This window comes from Polyergus mexicanus, unplaced genomic scaffold (assembly GCF_030449975.1).
Source record: "Polyergus mexicanus isolate NDT 795.1 unplaced genomic scaffold, iyPolMexi1.0 SCAF_8, whole genome shotgun sequence".
Classification (NCBI taxonomy): Eukaryota; Metazoa; Arthropoda; class Insecta; order Hymenoptera; family Formicidae; genus Polyergus; species Polyergus mexicanus.
In genome coordinates, this window is record NW_027223328.1 from 9230128 (window position 1) to 9257045 (window position 26918).

A 26918-nucleotide genomic window follows, 5' to 3' on the forward strand; every position below is an offset into this window, starting at 1 on the left:
TGCCTTTTTCCATATATTTTACATTTAGAAATTTTAAGATAGTATAACATTGGCAGATATATTTATTATTAAGTGCTCTAGAAACACTCCAGTAAAGTATTTTGCAGTATCTATAAAAGGTTTAATGTGAGATAACATTAAATTATCTTAGTATACATTGAAAATAGAATCCCAACATTGCTTAATATTTTATTATCTATATATATTTACGTTATTCAATAAGATACTCTCTGTGTCTTTGCTTAGTAGAAAAAAATATATTAGAAATATATATAATAAAAAGGTATAATTACAGAAAAGTAATAAGTACTGGTTTTATAATTCTATTTTCTATATTTTTATAATTGGATATCAAAAATTGGACAGCGTCTTTTGAAGAAACGTTAAATATATGTAATATATAAAATATTGTGTTTTGTAATAAAAAAAAGTACATATCGCGTGCAATTAAAGTACATTTAATAATGATAACAGTAAGAAATTGATATCATCATGCACACAAATAGAATGCATACAAGCATTTAAAACACTTTACTGCTACTGACAAGTATATCATGTCTATATCGCGTATGAGGAGTCAGATGGTCAATAATTCCCGACAGTCAAAAATAATTATCAAATAGTACCACGGTTTATTCTATATTTAGACTTTAATTTATAGCTACTTTTATTAATTCTCAGTGTGAAAATGAAAGTAGCTATCGTTGGTGGTGGAGTCGTCGGATTAACGACGGCCGTAATTGCACAAAATGGATCTCTTCGTAATGCTGATATAACAGTTTTGGCTTCGGATTATGATGATATTGTCAGTTATATAGCTGCAGGAATTTTTAGAGTTGGTGCTTCATTTGGTAGCTATAACAAGGAGAAAATAACGAAGTAAGTAATAAGTTCTCTGCTATTTTACCAACATATATCTATCTTGTATTTTGTTTAAAAAATTAGTATAAAATATATATGTATATATATGAATGTGTATATGGTATGTTCTATTTCTCAAACAAATTTTAAAATTATAATTTTTCTCACCAAAGATATATGTATATCTTATTCTAAAAATCTCTATTATAAAAAACTAACATAAAAGATATAATAATGTGAATAATATATACAGTCTGCGGCGAAAATCATGATATATAATGGTATAAACCGAAAAAGTGATGATTCAGGAATATAAAAATAAATCGAAAATGTAGAATATAATACTCTTTCTCCATGAAACTTCATTTTCGAGAAATTCTATTTTAAAAAATAAAAAGATTTTAATACTTTACATGCGCATTAAAACTTAAGTCATTGAAGTTTCAAAAGACTGAAATATGTTGTTGGTTTTCCAATTTTTAAAGCTATTTTTTTCGAAGTCTCGCACAAAGAATATTTATTTTACACATTTTCACTCTTATCTATTTATTTCGTCTTATCTTGTATTACGATTTTTCTATCGCATTCTATATATTTATAATTAATAATTTTTTAAGAAAATGGATAAAAGATTCTTACGAATTTTATGACGACATTCGGAAATCCGATTTTGCCTCTTATGCTGGAGTGACTAATATTTCTGGATATATATTCGGTAATTCATCTCCACATACTGTTCAGGTAAAGATTGATTAAAAAATTATTCTTTTATCAATAATTCAGTTAAAGATTTATAAGAATAAATTAGAATTATTTCGTAAGGATTTCGTCGATGAAAGTTTATAGCAAGAGTATATAATATATATATATGTGTGTGTGTGTGTGTGTGTGTGTATAGTCTCATTTTTTGTACTGATTAGTTTAACTACTTCAATTAGAACCGTTGGCTTGAAAGTGTAGTCCCGGTATACAGAAGAGCGACAGAGGAGGAATTTCAATTAGTTAATGGCAATTGGAAATATGGATCATTTTTTTCGACTCTCCTTACACAAAGCAATTTATATCTTCCATGGATTAAGCGGAAGTAAATTACATACTGTAATTATGGACAATCGAGAAATTTTCATGGTTTGAATTATTTATCTTGCTACAGATTGCTAATAGACGGAGTTACGTTTAAACAAAGAAAATTAAATTCCCTCAAGGAACTAACTGGCGAATTTGACATTATAATAAATTGCACTGGACTTGGAGCACGTAAATTATGCGATGATAGACGTCTCGTTTCTATACGCGGTCAAGTGCTCAAAGTATATTATCATCTTTTGCTTTCAAACTTTGCTTATTGATCTTGATTGATACTTCTTTTACTTTTTATCTATGCAGGTAAAAGCACCATGGATCAAGACTTTCTTTTACGGCGAGCTCGACACTTATATTATACCAGGTTTCCATGGCATGGTTACTCTAGGTGGATCGAGAAGCTTCGATTCCGAAAATATAAGATTATGTCCATACGAATCCGCAGCGATTCGCGAAAGATGCGAAACATTGGTTCCATCTTTGAAAGATGCGGAACTCTTGCAACAGAAAGTCGGTTTACGACCACATAGAGAAGGCGGTGTTAGAATTGGAGAGGGAAATATCGTTAACAATGGTTGCTCTAATAAAACCATAGTCAGTATTTGGAGAGTAAAAAGAGCTAATTCACAAATTGATTGCGTCATATTTCTTTTTTTTCAGATCGTACATAACTATGGACATGGTGGTTACGGAGTTTGTATGGCACCAGGAACTGCTATTGCGACCGTCGACACAGTCATCGAATTTCATAAAGCTACCTGCTCCAAAATATAATTGCTATAATATAAAATTTTTTTTCGGTTTTGTATGTTACAAAAAAACGTTTTTCTCTACCTGCAAATGGATTTATTCTTTATTAACGAATTTGCATACGAAAATTAATTATTTAATACTGCGCGGCATTGTTTACCGAAATGCACTTACAATCAGAATTTCTGAAGATTTGTTATCAGATGTGAGATACATATTTATTCCGCTGATCGAAAGATGCAATTTTTTTTTCGAAGTGATTTAAATCCTAACAATTCACAAATCCTAACAATTAAATTTAAAAGCTACTTTTTTTATTTGTACAATCATTGTTGTATTAAGCATATGTTGCCTATCGATCAATTATTTCGCAAGATGCATATAAGATGAGAAGTTTGATATTAATTGCATCTGCGAATGTATGTAATGTAAAGGAGCTCATAAATTTATAAATGTCATATCGTAAATTAACATGTTCGATTATCGAGCGTTATCGAAAACGATATCGCCAAATTATAATTATATTACTGCAGAAAAAAAAATCATTACATCAACCCACTCGAGTGCTATTTCTTGCCGGGTTTTACATTCTTCCGAGGTGGTGCTCCCCATCTCAATGCACTGCTATCAACTGTAAGACGTGGCCTCTTGTATTGGCTGCTTTTTATATGTTCTTCCACTAATTTGGGTGTTACACAAATAACGTGTTGTCCTTTCCAATATTTAACCATGTTCATACTTTGTAACGTCGATATGATATCGGTTTGCGAGATGCTGGTCATTTGACTGTAAACAAATTCGTATCATACATGCATCTCTTTATGTTCTTGTAAAATAATAGATTACTAATAACATATATTTAATGTTTTACCTAAGATCTTTAATACTAAGCGTTCCTCTAAAATCTCGAAGAATTTCCAACAGAATCCAACTCCAGTAACTACGATAAGACAACTTTCCTAAGTCGCTTAAAGGTTTCTCTGGACTGCCAACTGTTTGTTCAATCCTGCTTAATTCATAGCTAAAAGCTATCAATAATTTACCATAGCCTTGTCTTTGAAAAGGTGGCAGAGTTAAGATACATGCCACGTTATTACCATCAGGTGATTCTTTTTCCTGAAAACAGAAAATAAGTTATGATAGGTCTAAAAGATTGATTACATATAAATTACAAAATATTTAAAACAAGTCTTAAGAGAGAGACAGTCGAAAGAGACAAAAAAATTTAAATAGTGCAGATAACTAGTACTTTTGGAAAAGATGCAAAATATAAACATTTTTTCATTAATTTTTTGAAAACTTTAGTGAAGTCGGAGAGAAAATCTATATTTTCTGATGCTGATACTTAAAAGATATTTACTTAAGCATACCTTTGAAAAATAACCAACTAAGTGTGCACCATGCTTATCCACCTCACACAAAATGTAAAAAAGAAACGGCTCTACATCAAAATAAAGCGTTTTATGATCCAGGAATAATTTAGCTAACAGACACAGATTCTGACAATATATCTTGTGTTCTCTGCCATCTACTTCCCAAATACTTAATGTTCCTTTTCGGTAGATTTCTTTTCCGACTGGCTGTCTATGAGTGCATTCACTCTAAAACAAAAAATATATCAATCATATACATACAGACTCCTAATAAAAAGTTCAACAAATATATATATAATGGTTAAATTATATAAAAAGTTTCTCCATATTTTACCATATGATATCTGTATGTTTTTTCGAGACGCATATATTTTAAGCAATATTCGCAAATCCAAAGCTTTGGTTGCTTGCCATATTCCTCTGGATATGGACTGAAATACCATGTGTCAATCTCGTACTTGCCTAGAAACAAACTTCTGAAACTCATGAGATTCTTTTTGCATTAATCGGATTATAAGTAATAATTATAGAAGTGGTACAATAATACTTACCGATCTGTATTCTATCTATATACTTGACTTTTGTTATAGCTTCGTGTTCTTTCTCTAGTGCAGCTGTAGTAGGGTCCATTTCTGCATAAGTCTAAAAATAATAAAAATACAGTTTGTCAAATATAATATTAATACCAAGCTATTAATAATAAAACTTCTGCTTATGTGTGTAATAATACTAATTTTAATATAAATTTATCTTTTACCTTTTGTACGTGATTAATCTCATCATGTCGCCTTTTCTGATTTCTAGTAATTTTGCGATCAGATGAATCTGCTAATAGATCAGTCCCAGAATTTCTATCATGCCGCTCTATTTCACTCATGTCAAATCTGCTGGACATAATTCTGTCACGTGGCACCCATTCATCCAATCTTCTGTTGTGTCCTTCATAGTGGACATAGTATTCATAATGATTTTCATTCTCATTGTAACGTGTTTGGATAATTTCAGCAGGATCTATAAAATAATAAGATAACAAATTATTATAATATCAAAGAGAGATAACCAATCATCTAATATTCATTTTTTATTTAAAAATAATATAATTCCAATAAAGCAATATGTATATATTAACTTTACAATTTAAATTTTTTTCATTATAACAATATTTCATAATGAAACTAATTAGATATAATGTGTGCTTCAGTCCTTCAAAAATCTTGACAAATATTATCGATAAAAAGCCAGAAAGGTAATGTAGGGGCAACAACTATTTACGAAATAATAAATAGTGCAAATCATTAATAATTATCAGGTTTTTATATGAAAACAAAACTTGAAGAAACTTTGTGAATTTAGTCATTTGCACTGGTATACAAAAACTCTATATAACTCTATACATATAAATAAAATTATTTAAATGTTAAAACACATAATATAAATATCTCGATCGATATTAAACATTCGATATTGATATTATTTCAAAGTCAATTTATTAAAATACACATTGATTATCTCATCATCAAAATATTTATATTAACCCTTTACACTTGGATAATTTTACACTTAGCGGGCTTTTAATCAGTGTACACTACGCAATGCAAATGATCGACATTGGTTAGTAATTATCGATCTTACGCACGCCAGGAGTCGTCGGATCTACGAACGAGGTAGTGCTCGCCTATATCGAGCGGCAACTCCTCGAGACTGTCCGCGTCATCGCCGGAGCCCTTCCCGCCATTCGTCAACGTATTCTCGCGCTTTTCTTGCTTCACCATTGTCTCCCTCGCTGTGTTGCAACCGTCCTTATTTCTCTGTTCGGATTCGGCCATAATTTCGGCTGCAATTCACGCGTCACGAGAATCACATTCGCCAGCAAAAACCGTCCAAAAATAGCCGAACATTGCACAGATTGACGCAACGGCGCAATTAAACATACAACACCCATGCACGCGACTACGATTTGCAGTCAACTACGATTTACCATACATGATGCATTATACATAGAAGCGCGCCATGATTCTATTTTTTCCGCGCATGCGCAGTAGCTTAACGCAAAAAAAAAGTACATACGCATATCTTATTGACTTACATATTATATGGTAGACACTGTAGGCACTAGATCCGCGCGTTATAGGGAATGAAATAAAATACTTCAAACTGATATGGTTCCGGCACTAGCAAGTCGCGGATTGATAATTACCAGGGGGTTGATTGTGATGATTGTGTATTTTAAAACGATGTGAAAATTATAAAGATAAGGGAATTCACTAGAGTATCTATGATTTAATTTATCGATATCTAGCAAATCTGTTCACTTTTGTAATTTTGTAAAAATAAGAAAAAAGTAAGAGCAATTTATTGTAAATATTTTCTACATGTTATATTTAAAAATTAGGAAAAAAATTATTAACAAAAATTAATTTAAGAAAGTTTATTTCATTTCACACGCGTATATATACATAAAAATACTTTATAATATAAATTATAATTTATTATCGCTATAGCGTATACTGGAATGACAAAACATCACGCGCAGCTAATAAAATATTAATAAATCCATAATATTTCTCCGCATTTTTGACATAAAATGTGTTTAGCACGGACATGCACCAATCGGTCGTTTTATCATGGCATCAAAAAGTAGATCTGGCCACGTAGTTCCGCCGGCTCTGAAATGGATCTAGTTAGCGCCACTGTACTAGCTAGAAAAACTGTCTCACGAAAAACATCGACGTGATCCGTCTCAGGATTTTCTCTGATATCGATATAAACAAGGAACTAGGCCATTGTACGTGAAAAGATTTTTGTCGTAACCGTAAGGCCGTATACAAATCAATCGATCAGTCTTATTACGTTTTAGAAAACTTGATTGTGATTGGTTGATTTGCTTACAGCCGTTTTAATCCGTCCTAGATCAATTAATCACTATTTTACTATGAATTCGAGTCTTTTATTGGCAGAGACGATGCAATGACGTCATTAAACAATGTTGGGTTGGTCAAACTTGCTTCGTTCGAAAACTATAAAACTTTCACGTGCAAATGTGGTGTGAAATGTAAAACAACAGCAGCCATTTATAATTACGCCGATTTGAAGTGTATTGTATATATTGTAAGTGTAACTAGTTGCGTTTTCCAACATGTTACGCAGATAATACACAGTGTAACTCACAATATCACACGATTCGCTATCAAATAAAGAAATTTTCGAGACTTTAAGAATTCTCTATTTGATAGCCAATCATGTGATACGTGTATTATATCGTGTCATTTGTGTTAATTATTTCTTTCGTCAGGAAGAGACAAAGATTCTGATTCTGTTTTATATAAATATAAATTTTCCTAAAATCGTTAAGCATTCAATTATGCTAGTTGATCATTCCGTGAACATTACGACGTAGGTGCGAATGAGAGAGAAAGAGATTTTATTATTAATTTCTCTTGTTTATATCTCGCTACCAAAGTATTATAGATATAAAAGCCGCTAGACACAAACGTGTCCGACAAGTCGCTCTCTCTCTCTCTCTCTCTTTCTTTCTTTTTCATTTTTCCGTGTGATTCTTCGAAAAAATTTATTTTATACGAGAGAATCGTTTTATACATGTATCTTAAGCGGGGAGCATACACTTTTGCATAAGCGCATAATCATAAGCATAAGAAAATTGATTGGTCCATTTTCTTATGCATAAGGAAATTGACCAATTAAATTCCTTATGCTTATGATTATGCGCTTATGTAAAAGTGTGTGCTCCCTGCTTTAGAGTTTAGAACGCGCGATTTGATATTTGTATCTCGCGCCGAGAAGAGATAGCGCCACGCTCGACGACCGCGCATGTGCGATAGAAGTGTCTAGTGGGAGAAGGTAGGCAGGGATGAGAGGCGGCGAGCGCGGAGACGGAGAGTTGAGCGCAGATGCTGCAAACGCTTTGTCCGGTGAACGTGGTGAACGGTGTACGTCGGTGCTGGGAAGCCGCGCGCGCGTCCGTGAGAGTTCGCGGAAGTCTCCGTATTCGCGATGGACGGCCGTCCGGCGATACCTGTTGCACGACCCGGTCCGGGACCCCGGCACGTCTCGGACGCCCATCGTCGCCCTCTCTAAGGTGTTCACCGGCGCCGGTGACTCGGGGGAGGCGAAGGATGCACCGCCGCGTTCGCGCCCGTTGTTGACGTTTCCCTACAGTGTGCACGCGTGTGCGACGCTCGACAACGGAGTGTGCGTGTACGTGTGTGCGCGCTAACAGTCGCGTCAATCGTCAACGCGCGATCCTTTACGTCTCGCACCGCGTTGCAGCAGCGGTTGCGTGTCGGCGTCGACGATCTGAGAATCGCATACCGGCGCGAAACGATCTCGCTCGCGCGCGCACGCGCGCGTGCAGAACCGACGAGGTATGGGTATCGTGCAAAGCCGCGGTGGCGAGAACGATGGCGGTGTTCGCGAGGTATTCGTCGGCGGTGTCAAGGCCGGCGTGCCTCATCACTCGTGTCAACCCAGCCTGGGCATGGGCAGCCTGGGCGGACCTCACACACGCAGCGGCAGCGTACGCAGCGCGCCGAGACAACCGATGCCGGACGCGATCGAGCTCGAGAGGCGTTTCACCAAAGTGCTGGTGAGTACGCGGACGAAAAGAGAGAACTGCTTCTCTATCTCTCTCCCTTTCGTTCGTTCCAATCGTAGCTAATAAATGATAAATTGAGTAAGACTCTGTCATCTGCTCTGCGCTCGCAGCATTTTACTCTGCAGCGAATCTCGTCCTGGCAATTCGGATAAATGTCTGTGTATACTCTGGAAATATAATTTTGTCACCATCCATACAGAAATCTGAAATTAAAAAATTATACGTTATTAATAAAAAAATTATGTAAAAAGAGTTTGATTGTTTTTAAATTATATTAACGAGGATCACACTCCGAATTAATGTTTCGCGATGAGCTGCTATTTTAAATAAATATTCATGCACACGACATTTTATTTCAATCAGGCAAAAGCATCATTAGAAAATATTTTAAAAGCAATAATATAAAATATAAAATAAAATAAATATATAAAGTATAAAGGATAAGTCAAAATAAGTATATAATAAAAAAAAGAGGATAAATAAAATTCTTTTCGCATTTTCATGAAAATAATTGCGTTTAACGTTGATATTAATTTCGATACTTGTTCTTTAATGATCTCAATATTTTTAGAAATATACAATATAATTTTATTTGTGTATCATAAAAATCTGCTTGTTTAATATATTAACAGAAGCAAAATATGCATCGACATTATTTTTATTTATACAATAATTATACACTAATGACAGTAATTAAACACATCTATGCTTTTTTTCTCATCGATATATTTACTCTTTTTTTAACATGATTGAACAAATTAAGAAGGTCACTAAACTCATCAGAGAGGTCTCTTTAAAAGAGAGATCTCTTTTTATAATATTTGACAAAACTTTTAGATTTTAAATTTTTTGCGAAGAATACCTGAGATTTTTTTGTCGAAATTCCTATTATATTCTTTTGCTGTACATTAGGTTCATTCACGAATACAGATAACCGAGCTGTCCACGTGGCTGTTAATTGTCTCGACATCCGAATATTCCCGATGACCAATTAAGGCACGCATTCGGCGCGTGTCTCGTGAACGAACGAACGTACGACGTAATGAACTCTGCACGATATCATATTTCTTTGATCAGGATGCTTTTAAAAAGAATCGAAATCTAATTGCGCGAAACCACAATTTTATATAGGGCGTTAATTGGGAATTAGTTCAATGAATTTAAAATTTAAAACTCCTTAAGCAAAGTCTTCTTTTTTCATTCTTTTTTAAATTGCAAATTACAAATAGCCTCCCCCGCTTATTTTATAAAGGCATTTGTTATAAAACTTTTCATATATTTCCATTTTTATAATTCATTTCATCGCATGAATAAAAAACAAATATAAAATAAAACTATAACATTTGATTTAAATTATCTGAGAACTTTAAATTTCTCTCTCTTTCTCTCTCACTCACTCACTCTCGCTCATACGCGCGCATACACACACACACACTCACACGCACAAAAGATGCTTCGTATAAACTTAGGCTTCTATTGTTATTCTTTAAAATTGACAGATTATTAGCAATACCGCACTAATTTCTTAAAAGTCTATACCTTTTTTATATGGATAATAACCATCTGATTGTTAGACTATTATAAACAATACTATTTAGTAAAATTGATGACATAATTTTGGAAACATTTTACAACGTGTATTTTATAGATTTCTCGATACTGGAAAAAAAAAATTCTTTTTTTTCCCCTTATCTATCGATATTTTATCGTGCACCCCATTGCATTTATAACGGCAAAAAAATCTGTTAAAATTTCCTTCTTGATTGATGGATTTTATTTGGATTTGACAATCTTGTGATATGAATTTTTTTTAATTTACGTTCTTTCGCCAACTCCGCTACAATGTTTTGATGCCCGAATTAAATCGAGATAAAGTTGTTTCGGATGACAAATATTCATTATCAATATTTCAACGCTGATAATGATGTAAAATGTATGATAGCGGAAATTGAAAAAAAATATTATTCTAAAAATATATTGATAAAGAAGATGATTTAATCGAAACGACAATGTTTTGCTAATAAATAACTAATATATTATTGGTTATAAATTTCTATGATAATGATAATGAAAATTCTGAAAATTAAACACAAATTAAGTACCAGAACGATAAATGAAGAATACCATTGCTATATATAATAATAAAAACCTATTTACAAGCATTATTTTTTAATTATATATTAATATCCCAAAATTAATTCTTCTTTTATGAAGTTTTTGCCCCCCCCCCCTTTTTTTTTTTAAGGAAATGTCACTTTTATAGTGATAAGCAGTTATAAATACAGCAATTTTATTTAATTAAGTTTTACGAGTGCAAGCAATTGTATTCCTCTAGTTTTTAATCTTACATATATTTCAATAAAATTTTGAATAAAATTTTAATTCAAGTTGTTATGTGTCTATATGATTAGATATTCAATATGAAATATATATGTATATATATATATATATATAAATTATGAAAAAAAGTTTATTGAGAAATGATAAAAACACAAATTGATCAAATAATATTTTAAAATTAGCTTTGATAATTTCAAATATATTATAGAATAATCAATATGTTTGTGATAAATATTGATCAATGGCAGCGAGACACAAGTTAGTGGCCCTGTTCCATCGCGTGCAAACTTTAATTTGATTACACAGCGGAGTGAGAAGATTTTCGTTCATTGTCAGCTGCGGATCGGTATGACATGAGAGCACATGAGAGATCGTATTTATCTTTTCCGCCTCGAGGTGTAACGTAATAAGTGGATTGGTATCAACACGTGTGGGATTAGTAACTTATAGCATGACTAAATATCTCTGAACTCGGGCTACATTGTGCTTGGGTCACGAGACTTTCCTGCAACCATACCTTGTTTGCAAAGACGCTTTTATTTAATTTATATTATTGAACCGTTATATATATATATATATATATATATATATATTATTGTCAGTAGTATTGATAGTAGAATTCCCTGAAATGTATGACGTAAGATTGATATTAAACTTAATAAAACGAAACATATATATATTATATATTTTTTAAAGATTTATACTTTTTATTTCTGATAATTGGCATATTGAAAAAAAAAATCTTGAATCAACTTATAATAATAATAAAAAAACGTTTGGTAATAATTACAAACATTTCAAAAGGGCAATTTCGAATTTAGTCGCGCCTATTAATTAAATTATTTTGTCAGAATTATCTATACGTTTAGTTGAAACTATTTCGACAGACCTAGGTAATTTTGATCAAGGCTGGATTATTATAACCAATTTTAAGCGATCTTTTTTTTTTAATGCAGTGTGAAAATATGGAATATAGTTGGAAATGTAGAATCATAACAAATGTGCAAGAGTGAGGGTCAATGGAGGGCGAGACACAAACAAATGTAGATCATCGGTATTGCCTGGGTTTTATACATACAATTAAATGTTTTTATTCGTATCGCGACACGCCCGTTTACGGTCTCGTAATTCCGCTGTCTCACTTTTATGATACGTCACGATATAATGCCATTTTTACAAGCTTGATACTATGAACCATATTGCGATACAGTGAAATAGATGATTAATTACAGAAACTGACTATAACTTAAGTTAAGAGATTGTTAACTCCTTTTTTTCTTTATTTTGCTATAACTTTTACTCGAATTTAATAGTTTTATCATATTACTTTCTATTAAATCGTGAATATATTACAGTGGGGTAAATACGTATTCTGGCAAATAAATACTGGATTAAAAAAAAAAAAAAACGAAGAATTTATAATTTAATTTCAATTTTTTTATACATTTAAAAAGAGTTATTGATAAATGAGAATAAAAACGTAATACATAAAATTATAATTAATAAAGTCTGTTTGGCAATGTATAATTCTTTAATTTTGATAGTCATTTCGTATAAATCATTTCGTATATCAATTATTGACGGTGTAAGAACTAATCACATATGTAAGCTACAATTGTAGTTCAGGTTTAATTAATTCTGACAGTTTCATTAGAATAAATTTACAAGTCAAGACACGTATGAATTATTGTAACTATTAATCTATATCTTGAAAATGATCAAACACGTTAAATTATTTGATGATAAAATCCAAGAGCGATGCTCGTCCGACACGCCTTGAGCAAAAGGTCGATATCTTGAATTTTCTTATCGCGGTTTAATCGAAATTCCACATAGCGGTGACTGCATAGCTCGATTGTGCTTTTGGCCTTTCATTATATATAGTATTTGATAAAAAGGTTAGGTTGATATTTCTTGTATAGAAAAAAATATATATATTGGATATCGGATTAATGAAAGATAAAACTAATAAATTTTCTGGGATCTTCTTTCTCGTAGAACGAAATATTAAATGGTCGAAAGAACTTGTGTGTTTAAAAAAAAAAAAAAAAGGTAGAGAGAAAGGAGGAAGAGAGAGAAAGAGACACAGATGACGGAGATGAAGAAGGACATGGCACGCCTACGAGCAACGACTCTTACCAAATAAGATTCGATTGTGCATCGTGGTATTGCCAACGTCGTAGCAACGACGAACATATCGTAAACAACAAGTCTTCCCTTCAGCTTGTGTTAACTCGACTTTATTCGATTTTCTCTGCCTCTTTCGTCCGACTGTCCCTTCCATCTGGCCATCCTTGGCTCTTGACCTCCGTGACTCTCCATCTTTGTAACCATCGATATAATTCCCGGTATTTCGATACATTGAATCCTTTGTGTGGCCGAATATATCTGCTACTGTATTTTCAACTCGTGTCTTTGCGTATAGAAGTAACTTTGCGGATTGATCTCAGAAATATAGCAATGTATGTCAGTCGAGGATATTTGGCGAGAGAGAGAGAGAAATAATTTCTTTTAAAATAATTTTATGTTCATTTGGAACAAATAAGGAACAATAAGTTGTAGGAATTTTTACACTATTATATATTAAATATTGGGATATTAATTTAATTCTACATTCTACATATATGTAATAGTAATATCCACTAGTAACTGCACCCACAGAAAAGATTTCCGGATCTAATGGTATTACTCTTCAATCTATCATAAAATAGGATCGATATAGCGACAATCATATTTATTATTGAAAAAGGAATATTTTAATCTTAAATGGAAAATTCTTAAATCTAGAATAAAATGCTCTTGGTGCTATCCCGTTAATTTTCTCACAAAGATGAAGATGGAAATTTGTAGCGATCTAACATCAAGTTATTCTAAATGCAAGAATATATAAGCTTAGATTTGTATATGTTACTCTTGTCTCAAGATAGTAAGACAATCTTATTTAATTCGAGAGAGATATATTTTATACTGTATAAGGTTGTGATACGATTAAATATGTCAAGAATATTTTTTTGTCTCGTTATCAGAAATCCTTTCTGAGAGTGTGTCAAGCAAGATTAATGAAAAAACTCGCATGGGTTTCCGTGGGTTCTCTCGTAATAGTAGAGGATCAATCAAATTACGGAAAATGGTTGTACATCTATATCGCTAGAGATCGAAATTATACTCGCATCGAGAAAACACCGGCACGCGATCATCACGGATGATTGATTTTGTTCAACCGGCTCAACCGGCCGGAAAAACGCCGTTGACCGCATTATGGGACGTAAACACAGCGGCGTTAAGAATCTTAATTATCGTTAAACGCGCAACCTTGCAACATTCGACATCTTCCTCTCCCTATTTTCCTTGTCGCGAAGCGGTCAGTCGGTGTCGTTAACATTAACATGGATCATTATTTTCGCGACATCTCGTATCTTTTCCATCAAAAAGGTCGTTTAATTATCAGTAGGTCGTAAACCCCCTTGATATGACAGCAGCTGAATGATGTTATGATATATTTCCGAAACCGATACTTTTATAACTTATTGTCAGATCGATCTTAATTGGAATAAAAATCTAAATTAAATAATGTTAGAAAATTTATACTAAAAATTAATACAGTATAATAAAATTACAATATTAATTTCTAATGTAAATTTTATGGCATTTATCTATCTATCAAGATTAAATCGATAAGAATTATTATTTTTATACTGTAACTATATATAATGAGATTGCTATATATTATATTATATACTTTTTTTTCGATCTTCTGGTAAAGCTTATGTACATATAAACACACTTGAAATTTGTTATATATTAATTTCTTATATATTGATTAAAATTTGTTATATATAAAGAAAAATTTGTAAAAATTGATTTAATTTGGTATATGAATATATTATTTTTGCTTCTGTATTTGTGTTTGTTTACAACGTGCCGAAAGTATCTTTATCTGTAATTAAAGATTTTATTTTATAAATAATCTGAGGTATCTAGAGAACCTTTAATATTGTCAACACTAGTATCGAATCGATAGGAAAATACATTGTGCGAGAAATATTTTGATATCCGATCTGTACATCATCGTCGCAATCGCGATTAAAAGTTAGCGCGATCGAATACACTTTACATAGCTTACGTGGCCTGTCATTGAGAAAAAAACCTGCTCACTTGTTCAAGGATAAGGTTAGCATAATTAATTATACTGTGGTATTATCTAAAAAATCTCTTCACACCAAACATTTTAATAAATTAGAATGAAACGAGAAACCCCTGGGGAACGAGATTAAGAGATAAAGATTTCAGCGCTTTAATCTTGGAATATATGTATATAAAAAGAAAATATGACAATGTTACTCTCCGTGAATAAGAAAAGTTAAGTTTACATATGATAGATATAATTAATTGATAAAAAATGAATAATATAAATGATTATTAAAATTAAATAGATATACAGATATGCTCTGTTTTTATTTTTAAATTATTATAATTATTATAATTATTATAATTATAATTATTTAAAAATAAAAACAGAGCATATCTATATATCTATTTAATTTTAATAATCATTTATATTATTTATTTTTTATCAATTAATGTATATCTATAGATGTACGAAATAATTATAATTATTTCGTACATCTATGCTTTTTTTTATTATATAATGTATATATAAAGATAAATGTGTGTGTATATAGAATATACCCCAAAGTAATATTATTCATATAAATTCATCCATATGGATTATGCGACTAAAGTAAACAAATTATAAATCTCGCAGAAATACTCGTTACGAGGTTTGGCTTGATGAAAATTTTAACAGATATTCGAGACAGAACTCGATTTTGAGATTTATCTGTGATGTCAATTCAGCTGGAGATTCGGCTCGGACTCTCCTTTTTAAAGTTCTATCGATATCGCGCGAAACCGAGTTGAGAAACGCTGTGCTAACAAAGCACGCCGCTTGCACGCACGTTCTGAAGTACTGAATAGTACGCACTCGGGGGAGGGACTGTCAACTATCGCGAGCTATATTTACGATTGTCAGTCCGCTGATAACGACAAAACGAATCGGCCGGCTCCGAGAATTCATCGTCGCTGTTCGAGAGTAACGAATGGGGCATCGCATGTCAAAAATTCAAAAGATTGTTTAAAAAATGGTCGATGAACGTTAACGACAATCTTCGACGAGGGAGCGAGAGTTTATGTGCGTCATCGTCATCTCGGCGGCTGGAAATATATTATCGTGGGATTTCATTATAGATGCTTGTCGATGAGTCATATCGCCGCGCCGATTAGTCGTAGAAACCGCCTTGTGCTTGAATCACGAGACTTGACTCCAGGGCGCGTCAAAGTTTTTCCTGGCCTCGATGTTATATCCTCATCTTCTCTGGCCTATTCTCTCACGATTTCCACGGGCGGAAATCTAATATAAGACTCGAGAGACGAATCATTTTCTTATTATCCGCATTATTACATTTCATCGCGTGGAAATAAATGATTTTTTTCAATACACATGATTTGTGTATTATTTCGTTAATTTCGTTCCGTTAACCGTCTATTTCTTAATGGTAGAATTTATCATTGGTGAATTTGCAATAAATTTTGTCTTAAAGCAATTTGATTAATATCATTTTTCGGTGATATTAATTTCTCGTTAATGAATTAAAAATTAAAGTGCGGCAAAACGATATAATAACAAATGAAATAATTTAATCAAAGATTGAAAATATCACCAACTCTTATACGGATACCACAGCATAAATGTACTAATAAGTATAACAAATATATAGCAAATTTCATAATATAAGAAATGAAATTAATTATAAATACATATACAGTGGAGTGAAAGATTGAATACTTTATGAAAGTGTAATGTGTATTGTAATAAAAAAATATAATAGCATTTCTATAAACGTGATTCTATTTGAAAATCTGATATAATTTTTATCATTATTTTTTCTATAACATATAAAGTTTGTTCATTAAAAAAAAAAAAAAAAAAAAAAAAAAAAAAAAAAAAAAAAAAAGTAAGAGCAATAACCGGTCAGCACATTTCTGAGGTGGCTAACCACAAGTGCAGGAAATGCATTATACGCAACAAACAGTTACCTCAGTATGCCAATTCTCAGATAAAGAGAAGTATACTTGGTTTTTACGCAATACTTTGGTAATTTCACTACAAGAAAAATGTTGTAAGAAATTGGTTGATTATAGATAAAAAAAATGTTTTGTAAATTATAGAATCCATTATTTCACAAATATAAATATGTAGAATAATTATTAAATATTTATTATTTTGTTCAAGTCAGTACAAATTGTTAGTCTCAATATCTATTTTAAAAATAATTTTATTATATTATTATTATTATTATTATTATTATTATTATATATCTTACTACGTTATGTGTGAGTATATATTGAAAAATTACGGTTTCAGATTTATTGACATTTGTTCAACGGTATCAGCTATTATAATGAAAGGATTCATCATTCTACAGTTTGTTCTACGTACGCAATATGAAGGCACAAGTGTCGAACATTATTGCGGTTAGTAGATAAGATAATTCGGAGTTATCGTTCGATCGGCGTATCGTTCTTAATGAATCTGCAAATTAAAATTGAGACAATTGTTTTAATTTGCTATAAATCACGTTTATCATTTTGATCGACTTCGATAAATTATAATTTCATTAATCTCGAGGAATGCTGTTTTCTCGCTGATTGGTATATTTTCTCTCGGTTATAAATATAGAAAATTATTGCTGCAAGAAAACATTATTAAAAGCCGCCGGGCAAACTTGAACATGTTTGGTAATACCAAACATGTTTGGATTTCTCTTGCTCAATCGATATTCAGAAAACTGGGTAAGATGAAAGGAAAATTATATACAATCGTAATGTACAAAACACTGTGTCCATTTCTATTGTTATTTCCCATCGCCGTTCAAACGTCACTACGGAAATTCATGTTCCTATAACTTTGCATGATCCGATATCCACTTCCGGGTATCAATCGCGGAAAAAACGCAACGTTATCTCTTCAAATTATGTCATGAATTAATATTATTTTCGTATATTTTTTTATTTTTATTTTTTCAAATATATAATTAATGATTTCCATTCAATATAAATACACTTTTGGACAATTGCTTCTAGAATGTTTTAACCGACAATTTCAATCGATTAAAATAACAAAAAATAGTCTTTTTATGTCATGGAAATACATATATGAAGAGAGAAAAAAAGCGTGTCCTTGATAAAAAAAAAAAAATGTAGAAATCTATTTTTAATATCCATATTATTTACTAATATACTATTTCTTACGATTTCTTATACCTATTATACCTTTTCTTGTATCTTATTCTGTACTTGATTATGTCTCGGTCTTTGATCGCAACACAAAGATATTATTGTCTGAAAATGACGCGGTTCGTATTTTCAATATCGCACGTGTCAGTGCACAATAACGCGAATTACAATAATGTCAAACTATCTATACGGTGTTTAATTGTTAATGATATAACAGGAAAAAGCCTTGGAATTTTTATCTAAACTTTACTAAACAGTTTTGCACAAATATATATATATACATTTTTCGCGAAATTATTTTCGTGTTTAAATTATTTTTATATTTAATATGCATTTTTAATAATTTGTTATAATTACTTTCGAAGCTATGATATTTTGACGAGGTTTCTTCATAACTTTATGCATTCTACAATTTGCAAAAAAAAGTGAAACTTGTAAATTAATTTAAAAACAAAATGTTTAATATTGATATTGCAAATCGATTAATCCTATGATGAGGAAAACATATTTTCCGGCTATGTCACTAACCATTAAACATATGATGTATATGGAGTCGTATTACACAATGTATTCCGCGCCTTTGTTTGACGTTTATGCACGTGAATACTCACATGAGTTGTTGAGTTAGCGATTATTTATGATTACCGATCGTGTCTTTGCCTCGTTACCCTGTTTGTTCGGATAATTACCTGTTGTTTTGCTAATTACGTGTGTAACGAGCTATAAACGTCTGTCATCAGTGACTTAAAATACAAATTACGGCCTACTAGATTGTCACCCAAGTTGGAAAGAGCTTCAACTGACTTCCTGATTGTTATTTTAATTTATAATGGTGAAAAATGGAATAGATGTATATGTTGAAATGAGTAACTAGTCGAAAAGAAAAATCTTATTGTAAAGAGATAATTTATACCATCCATGAACTAATCTAAATTAATTTTTTCTATAAATTTTTAATTGTCACGCATCACACATACATATATCGCGATTAAACAACTTCGTTATTCCACCTACGATTTCATCTCTTTCGTTAATTCGGCAGCGGACCGAAATGGTTCGGTTCTAGAAAGTCATAAAGTCAATGCACGTTATCCCCCAACCTGCGCCCAATTTTGTCGCATTCTTAAGGAAGAGCTGTCGACCGAGCATAAGCTTACCGGTTTATAGAGGAGATACATGTACCCGGCTCGATAGCAGCAAAGGCAGACGATCCTCTTCTCGGGGACCAACTTACACGAGAAGCGCGCGCACACGTATTCACGCATCAAACTAACACATATACAATCTCTCCACCCTTTGACCGACGACGCCCACTTCTCTTGTGGATCGTGACAATGGATCCTGGAACTATGCCAACTGGAATGGCCAACCACCCGAACACGAATGAATGAATAAGACAAGAAGAGAGAATTTCTCGAGTTGGAGGATTCTACAGAATAGAGATACTCACGATATCTTAACTCGAGATATTAGAACGATATTATAGATATAAAACATTCGAACTTCTTGTAATTTCTATAAAAATAAAAAATAAATTATTATATGTATATAATTTTGTTTTTAAATCGATATTTCATGAAAATTATGAGTTTTATAAGAAAAAATTTTATTTCTTTCATAAAAAAATTTAAAAACGATAAGAGAAATAAATAGAAAAATTCCAACCTTAAAGAAATTATGAATAGGCTACATCTATAGTATCGTTCTAAAGTTAATAGCACATCAATGATGATATTATATTGCCTACAAACGATTTATAAATATTCATTAAATGTAATTAAAGTTCAAGTGATCCCTTTTAAAAATAGACTTCAAACAGAGAGTTCAAAATCTTAAAGTTTTTAATTAAATTTAAATTTTTTTAAATTTAATACTGTTACAACATGATAATGATTATTGCGAGAATTATATGGGTTTCAATTTTAAAAGAGTTTTCCACGCGCTTACATCATTCAGAAAACACTTCTTTCTCTCCCCCCCCCCTTTTTTTATTACGAAACGTTTAAAAAATCTGATATACATCTTTTTTTACTTTAATTGCTGTTAAAGCGTGGAAAAATATATTAACATGCCTAAGGTTATTACCTTCGGGCTGCGTATTTATTTTTATTTCTCGAAGCAGTGGTATCAACGCAGAGTACTCAAGCCTTTACGGCGACTCGAGAGCCTACGTTTTGCATTATTGATGCGTCTTTAATAAAGTCGCTATTTGCCGCATCGTCGCGTCGGAATGGTGATGAACGGCAGCTTTGAGACGATCACGCTGCTAGCTAGTAATAAATTATCAGCTATTGCTGAGAAATGTTAATATAGATTATTCAATACATTAGCATAAAAATTCAAAAATCAAGATATCATGCTCGCATTAAAGCTTATATGCTCATATATCAAGAAACTTAATTATTTTTTTATTTATTAACTACTTATTGTGTGCAAATTTATTTTTTTGATAAAAATTATTTTTTCGCACAGCATGTGACGTGTGTGAAGTTTGCATCTCAAGTGTTAGCATCTCACAAATAAACTTCATATTAACTAGCATCCAGCATAGTTCCATAGTTCTTGATAGGTTTTAACAATAGTTCCGTCTAATTTACTATTAAAATCGTATTTTTAAGAAATGAGATGCTAACTTCCGGTAACATCTGATAGCATCTCATTTCTTAAAAATACGATTTTAATAGTAAATTAGACGGAACTATTGTTAAAACCTATCAAGAACTATGGAACTATGCTGGATGCTAATTAATATGAAGTTTATTTGTGAGATGCTAACACTTGAGATGCAAACTTCACACACGTCAGCATGTGTCGATTTTCTTATTATACATGATATTTCTTTTCTCTATAGAAAAATAATGTAGTATATAAAATATAATTAGATGTATGAAATAAATAAATAAAATATACAATAATTAAGAAATAATTATAAAATGTTTCTTTGTAATTTTTTTTTTTTTTTATTCTCCGTAGGAAAAAAACAACTTATTAGATATATTTGATCGGTTAAATAATTACTCGATAAATTCTTGAGAGTATTCTATTTTTTGTATTATAAAAAAAAGTTATAGACGCTATTATGGGATTCGAGACATTGGTAGAAACGGAAATACAAATATTCGATAGAGAAAAGATTTTGAGGCTTGGTGTATCCGCTTCTGCATCCAATCGCGTTCGTTGCGTTTTTGTTTTATCTTCGTTCTGAGACTAAAATATCTTTCGTTCCCGGTGGAACCGGCCGGAGGACAAATCTTTTTTCGTAGACAGTCGATGAGAGGGTTATTATTGGGAGAAAATTGCGATGTATCTAGAAAAATCTAATAAATATATACAGAGTTTTGGAGTATAAGAATAATAACTTTAACGTAATAACATTTATCAAAAACATTTTTGTAAATAATTTTTTTATCAAAAATTTCTCTTCTCTCAGCTGGAATGCGGCCATTTCGAAATATTATTGAACGCTCGATAAATCTTCTTTCGTCACTCGATCGATAATCATTATTTATGAAAAGAAGAAATGATACAGTCGCGCAGAGCTTTTGCGGTGTACGTTGTAATTCAAAAGTTTCGGTAAGTTGATAGTATTCGTTTACGTTAAAAAAAAAAAAAAAAAAAAAAAAACTGATTTTAAATATACGTAATTCTGTTTCAATAACAGAAATATAATATGATTGCCTATTGTATCGTGCAATATTTTTAGCATTAATGGCGATGAAAGACAAATATTAATATCCAGTGAAGAAAATGTTTAAGATACAAAAGAAGTAAAGCAAATCTGTATTGCTTTAATGTGTGTGGGAGAAAGAGAGAGAGAGAGATTATATTCGAAATATCTTTCAAGATTTAAAATTTGCGCTTGTATTTGGTACACATTCTTTTCCATGCTGTTGCCATTATGAGCATCGCTTTATCTGATATATGTACATACCTCTCTTGGCATTGTAATTACGGTGTCGATGCGATCTCACACGCGAATGCATGTGTCCAATCATGGCGAGAGAGCAACGAAATGAAGTTCTTTAGGCACACCTAATCGATAAAATTTTTATAAAATCATATATATTTCTCATAGAAAAAAGAGGGAAAGAGAACATTTGCATTAACATTTTTTAAATACCTATAAGAATATCTCAGTTACTTGATAATATTAAGTAACAAATTATTATATTAATATCTAAATTATTTAATAATATTTGTTAATATGTAAATACCAGATACATTTCTATAGTTTTAAAATACAAGATAATAATTATTAATATGAAAATTATACAAAGACGAGCGTATTAATATCGGCATTAAAATATTTGATCGAATAATAGAAATAAAAGTAAATAAAAATTGAAAAAATAAATATATTTAAATCTGAAAGAATATATATATATATAAATCATAAATAATTTTTGTGTAAATTTAAATTCGCAAAATAAAATTCAAAATATTGAGTTATGTATGAAATATCTTATTGTCACACTATTGAAAGAAGTAGAAAATAAAAATAAAAAGAAGGATAGCGCACAGAATTTAGGAAATATTCTGACAACGACAAGAGAAAGAGAAAAAACATAAAAAAGTACATCGATATATGGAGAGTCTCCAGTCGAACAATGATGCCCATAGACTGCCACTCGAAAATATCCACGGGAAGAGATAAAACCATCGTATTCTATATATAGAACAACTTTAGTCAGTGCTTCTCATGTCAGAAACTTCATAATAAAATTAAAATCATATACAGTTAATATTGATAATTGTTTTCAATTATAGGTAGAAAAGTCTTCTTAAAAAAGTTCCCAATTAAACTTCCTTTACACCGAGATGGGTCAAAAGAATCTCAGTGTTAAGATTCGCATTGTCAACTTCACGATTAAATTCTTTCATTAGCCGTAATTATCATCTATATATCTATAATATAGTTAACATTTAAAGATGTTTCAAAGTTAAGATGATTTAAACATTGTTGGATTGAACTATATACAGTTATAATCAAAGATAAATTAAGAGATTTTATTAGCGCAGCCGTCAAATATTATTTTAACGATAAAACGCTCACAATCTATTTAAATAGAAACAAACATGAATAAATGTTTGCATGAGTGTTTGCAGTATCTTGACTATCGAGATTATCATCTTTATGAATATTTTAATGATCGTCAATTTTTTCCGGAAAAATAAACGGAATGAATAATCCATTTATCATTAGAATAATCTACGCGTTATTGCAGAATCGTGTATTCCATAATAAAAATATATAAAAAATTACTTAATCGTGATTAGTTCCACTCGTGACATCTTTAGATATCCCTTTCCAGAATTGACATTTTGATAGCGATAAATTCTGAACGTAAGCCTACTTTTACAAACGACTATTTGTAATCTATGTGAACTTTGCACTCCAGTTTTAATCAACTAAGTTTACAATACAAAAAAATGATAGCACTTAAAAAAAGTGACGTCATCCGATTTTAAAATAAAAAAGAAATGTTAATATAAAATCGTTTGTTTTAAAATTGTTTGTAGTTGTTCGTAGCGATGTTCCTTTTGTTTGTGTAATGGAATCGTTTAAAAGTAATGAGATATTGACACGAGACTCAACTTCATCTCTTAATTATTATATTGAAAACTGAATTTATTAAAATTAGAATGTCAAGACTTTATACAGATCTAGTTATACGATAACTTCAAGTCCACTTGTGTCATTATCATCAGAACCGTAACGAAAAAATAAGCTCGAGCAGGAGAAACCGGTATTTAATAAATACAGTTATATATACGCGGTTTCCCTTACTCGCTTGAATTATTCATGCGAGTGAAAGCAGCGTTATGAATTATATATTCTTCAAGTCCGGATCCCTCTTTGTAGACTCATTTATCATGTACACGCGTTCGCAAGAGAAAGATCCACCAAGTACAACTGTATTAAGTGTGAAACCAAATCTAAAACAACGCTGATAAAATCAATGAAGTAACACTCAACTCTCGTTTACATAAGCGTTTCGCGATGCAATGAAACATCACGGGAATGTGCAGGAATTTCCGTAATTGGAGATCGGCGATCTTTCTTGTGTTGCAACTTCTTTGAGTTTGCTTCGGCCTATAATAAGGTATCGCGTCGTTCACTCGTTCCTCCTCGATTTTTAATACGTACAATTATTTCGTTGAAGTCTGTAGGTCTGCAATGCGGAAAATGCGATTTTCGAAAAATGTCCTTTCTCACCTTCAAATTATAAATCTTATTTTAAATTGAAACTGGTTTATTTATCTTGCGATAAAAACCGTTGCATCTAGATAACACTTTATTTACAAGAGAGAAAACTTGATTATTGTTTAAAAATATGTAGGTATATCAAGCAACGATTTAAACGGAAATAATTAGAAGAGTAATAACCACTCTATTCCAAACAACTGAAAATAAAAATAATTATAGCTCCTTATTAAAATTATATATAACTGTACAAGAGAGAGAGAGAGAGAGAGAGAGAGTGTGTGTGTGTGTTCGCGTAGAAAGAAAATAACTTTTTTACGTAAGCATATACATAACACGATACTGAAAGATTAAATGACTCACTTGCGTGTGTCATGAATGACAATACACGTGTCCAACTCTGTTTGCGTTTATTCCTGAGACGATAGTTGTCTCGCGTTGCGGCGCGATCGTGTCCTTCCGACTGCGTAAACAGGATATCCAAATGACACCCATGGCGCACGCTGCAATTTCATTGCACTGTGGGAATGTGCTTATAGAAGAAACGGAAAAATCATGTTATATAACTCGCGCGCGGTATATTCAGAAGCGACAGTGAATTTACCAGATTTTCTCACAGTATATTTTTTTTGTGCGCAAAATATATTTATATACATAGTCATATTAATTTATATCACATATATATTTATTTTATTATTTATTTATATATTATTATCACACACACACACACATATATATATATATATATATATATATATATTTATAAAAGTTTATGAATACAAAATAACGAAACAGCTCCCATGAAAACAAAATAAAGAAATAAATAAATAGGCTTAAGGAGCAATTCGCGAATGTCTTAACGAATAATTTCTAATATTAAACATTCTAAAATGGATAATGGTCACAAGAGACGCGAATCGCAAAAAAAAAATAGATAAAATAATAATGAGCGCACGCGAATGTCTTAACGGATAACTTATAAAATTAAGATGCAAATTTATTTAAATCCGTCTATCATAACTTTTTATCATAGAAACGTTTGTATTTTTTTGATAGAAGAGTCAATTGTGCAATAGTAATAATCGAGCATTCTATTATATGTGCATATTTCTCGAAATAAATGTTTTTCTCACGGTTTCTCAATAGTAGAAAAGTTAAGAAGAGATATCGCCCAAGAGGAACTTTTGACCTGGAAAGAAATCTACATATGTACGTGTACATACTACGTGAGACATTGGCCGCCGATGCCATGAAGAATATCAGTATGTTATCAATCGAAGGCGGAACTCGTTTGACCGGGTTACTAAGTTTATCGAGTAATTACGTATAGGAATAATGTTCGTTACCGTGGGAGTTTGCTTTCCATCAAAAAGCCAACATATCCGTTAGTGAATTTATCTATCCGTGTTTTAAGCAATTCGATGAATCCCCTTTCTCTTTCTCTCTTTCTTTCTCCTTTATACGCGAAATTACATTATTAAGTTATATATATTCACAGTTAATGATAAATGCACTTTTTCATCAATTGAGATAAAGAATTTTTTTTTAAATTGTAATAAATTTTTTTGAAAAAAATTCCTAGTGAGAGAAGAGGGAGTTCATATTCTCTGCTTTATCTTTTACGAAAAATATTACTGTCGTTTATGTCCGGCGTGGAATTTTTCTCGATTCAATTCTGTGATTTTGGAACCTCCTGCCGACGTTTTCTTCACGTAGTTGTCACGTGCTGCCGGATGGATCCCAGGTAAAACACCACCGTTAACGTTAACTGGTCAGAACTTCCTCTACGTGAAAGAAGACAAAGAAAAGCTAAAGGAGAGAGAAAGAGAGAGATAATAAGAGTGTACGCACCGCGAAATGGCCCGTGGCCAAATGGCGTGCACGTGCGAATAGAGTTATTTCTGGAGAGTAAATAAAAGACTCTGTCTCGTCGCTATCGGTGGCGCCTAAACGTTATCGTTTGACCGTGAAAATTTCTGAACAATTCAGTTAATTAGACACTCTTAATCTTTAATTAATAAAACTATCAATGCTTACGATAATTGTCGATGAGAATTCTTAGCTATTTCATTTATATATTTGATGTTTTATTACATGAATAAAGATATTTCGCGGTGTATAACAAAATGATTCAATATTTTTAAAGTAATGCGCTATAATTTAAAAAGGATAATGATTATTTTTTCAAGAAATTTTCAAAAGAATCGTTAGCTTTCTGAAAAGATTAATAACAAGCAATTGCACACATATCAAAATTGAAATAATATTTTTATGCAATGTTCAGAATTTATGTATACAATATATATCGCTTGATTATCTTTATACATATTTTTCTGTGTGCAAATTGTACAAAAATTTAGATTATCGAATATTATACTTTTATTATATTGACCAAACT

At 31.4% G+C, this 26918-nt stretch overlaps 3 protein-coding genes across 8 annotated transcripts in view; 2 read left to right on the top strand and 1 right to left on the bottom strand.

Annotated features, from left to right (window-relative positions):
- Nucleotides 1–385: 385 nt before the first annotated feature.
- Nucleotides 386–6023, bottom strand: Mof (males absent on the first). Of its 4 annotated transcripts, XR_011447252.1 has the most exons (9): nucleotides 5704–6023; nucleotides 4825–5078; nucleotides 4619–4709; nucleotides 4402–4529; nucleotides 4065–4295; nucleotides 3566–3810; nucleotides 3254–3480; nucleotides 1501–1594; nucleotides 386–855 (listed from the first exon to the last, which is right to left on the bottom strand). XR_011447252.1 is itself a non-coding variant. In XM_070300157.1 (8 exons), exons 1-7 carry the CDS (start codon nucleotides 5891–5893, stop codon nucleotides 3261–3263), a joined length of 1359 nt encoding a protein of 452 aa, XP_070156258.1. In that variant the 5' UTR covers nucleotides 5894–6023; the 3' UTR covers nucleotides 390–855; nucleotides 3254–3260. The 4 variants fall into 4 exon arrangements, 3 of the variants coding, with proteins under 3 accessions (XP_070156258.1, XP_070156259.1, XP_070156256.1); XM_070300157.1 differs by lacking the exon at nucleotides 1501–1594 and having other exon boundaries at nucleotides 390–855; XM_070300158.1 differs by lacking the exon at nucleotides 386–855 and having other exon boundaries at nucleotides 1494–1594.
- Nucleotides 478–4746, top strand: Daao1 (D-amino acid oxidase 1). Its single transcript, XM_070300159.1, has 6 exons — nucleotides 478–879; nucleotides 1479–1602; nucleotides 1800–1945; nucleotides 2015–2171; nucleotides 2248–2538; nucleotides 2605–4746. The coding sequence occupies exons 1-6, from the start codon at nucleotides 689–691 to the stop codon at nucleotides 2716–2718; spliced, it is 1023 nt and encodes a 340-aa protein (XP_070156260.1). The 5' UTR covers nucleotides 478–688; the 3' UTR covers nucleotides 2719–4746.
- A 1942-nt stretch (nucleotides 6024–7965) lies between the features above and the next one.
- Frl (formin-like protein) overlaps nucleotides 7966–26918 on the top strand; it is a 49105-nt gene continuing 30152 nt past the window's right edge. For 2 of the 3 annotated variants that reach the window (XM_070300119.1, XM_070300120.1), the window contains exon 1: nucleotides 7967–8670. In XM_070300119.1, coding sequence (XP_070156220.1) covers nucleotides 8452–8670 — 219 coding nt within the window. In that variant the 5' untranslated portion in view covers nucleotides 7967–8451. Of the gene's footprint in view, nucleotides 8671–26918 lie in introns of all 3 variants that reach the window. The other variant, XM_070300121.1, reaches the window with a different exon arrangement.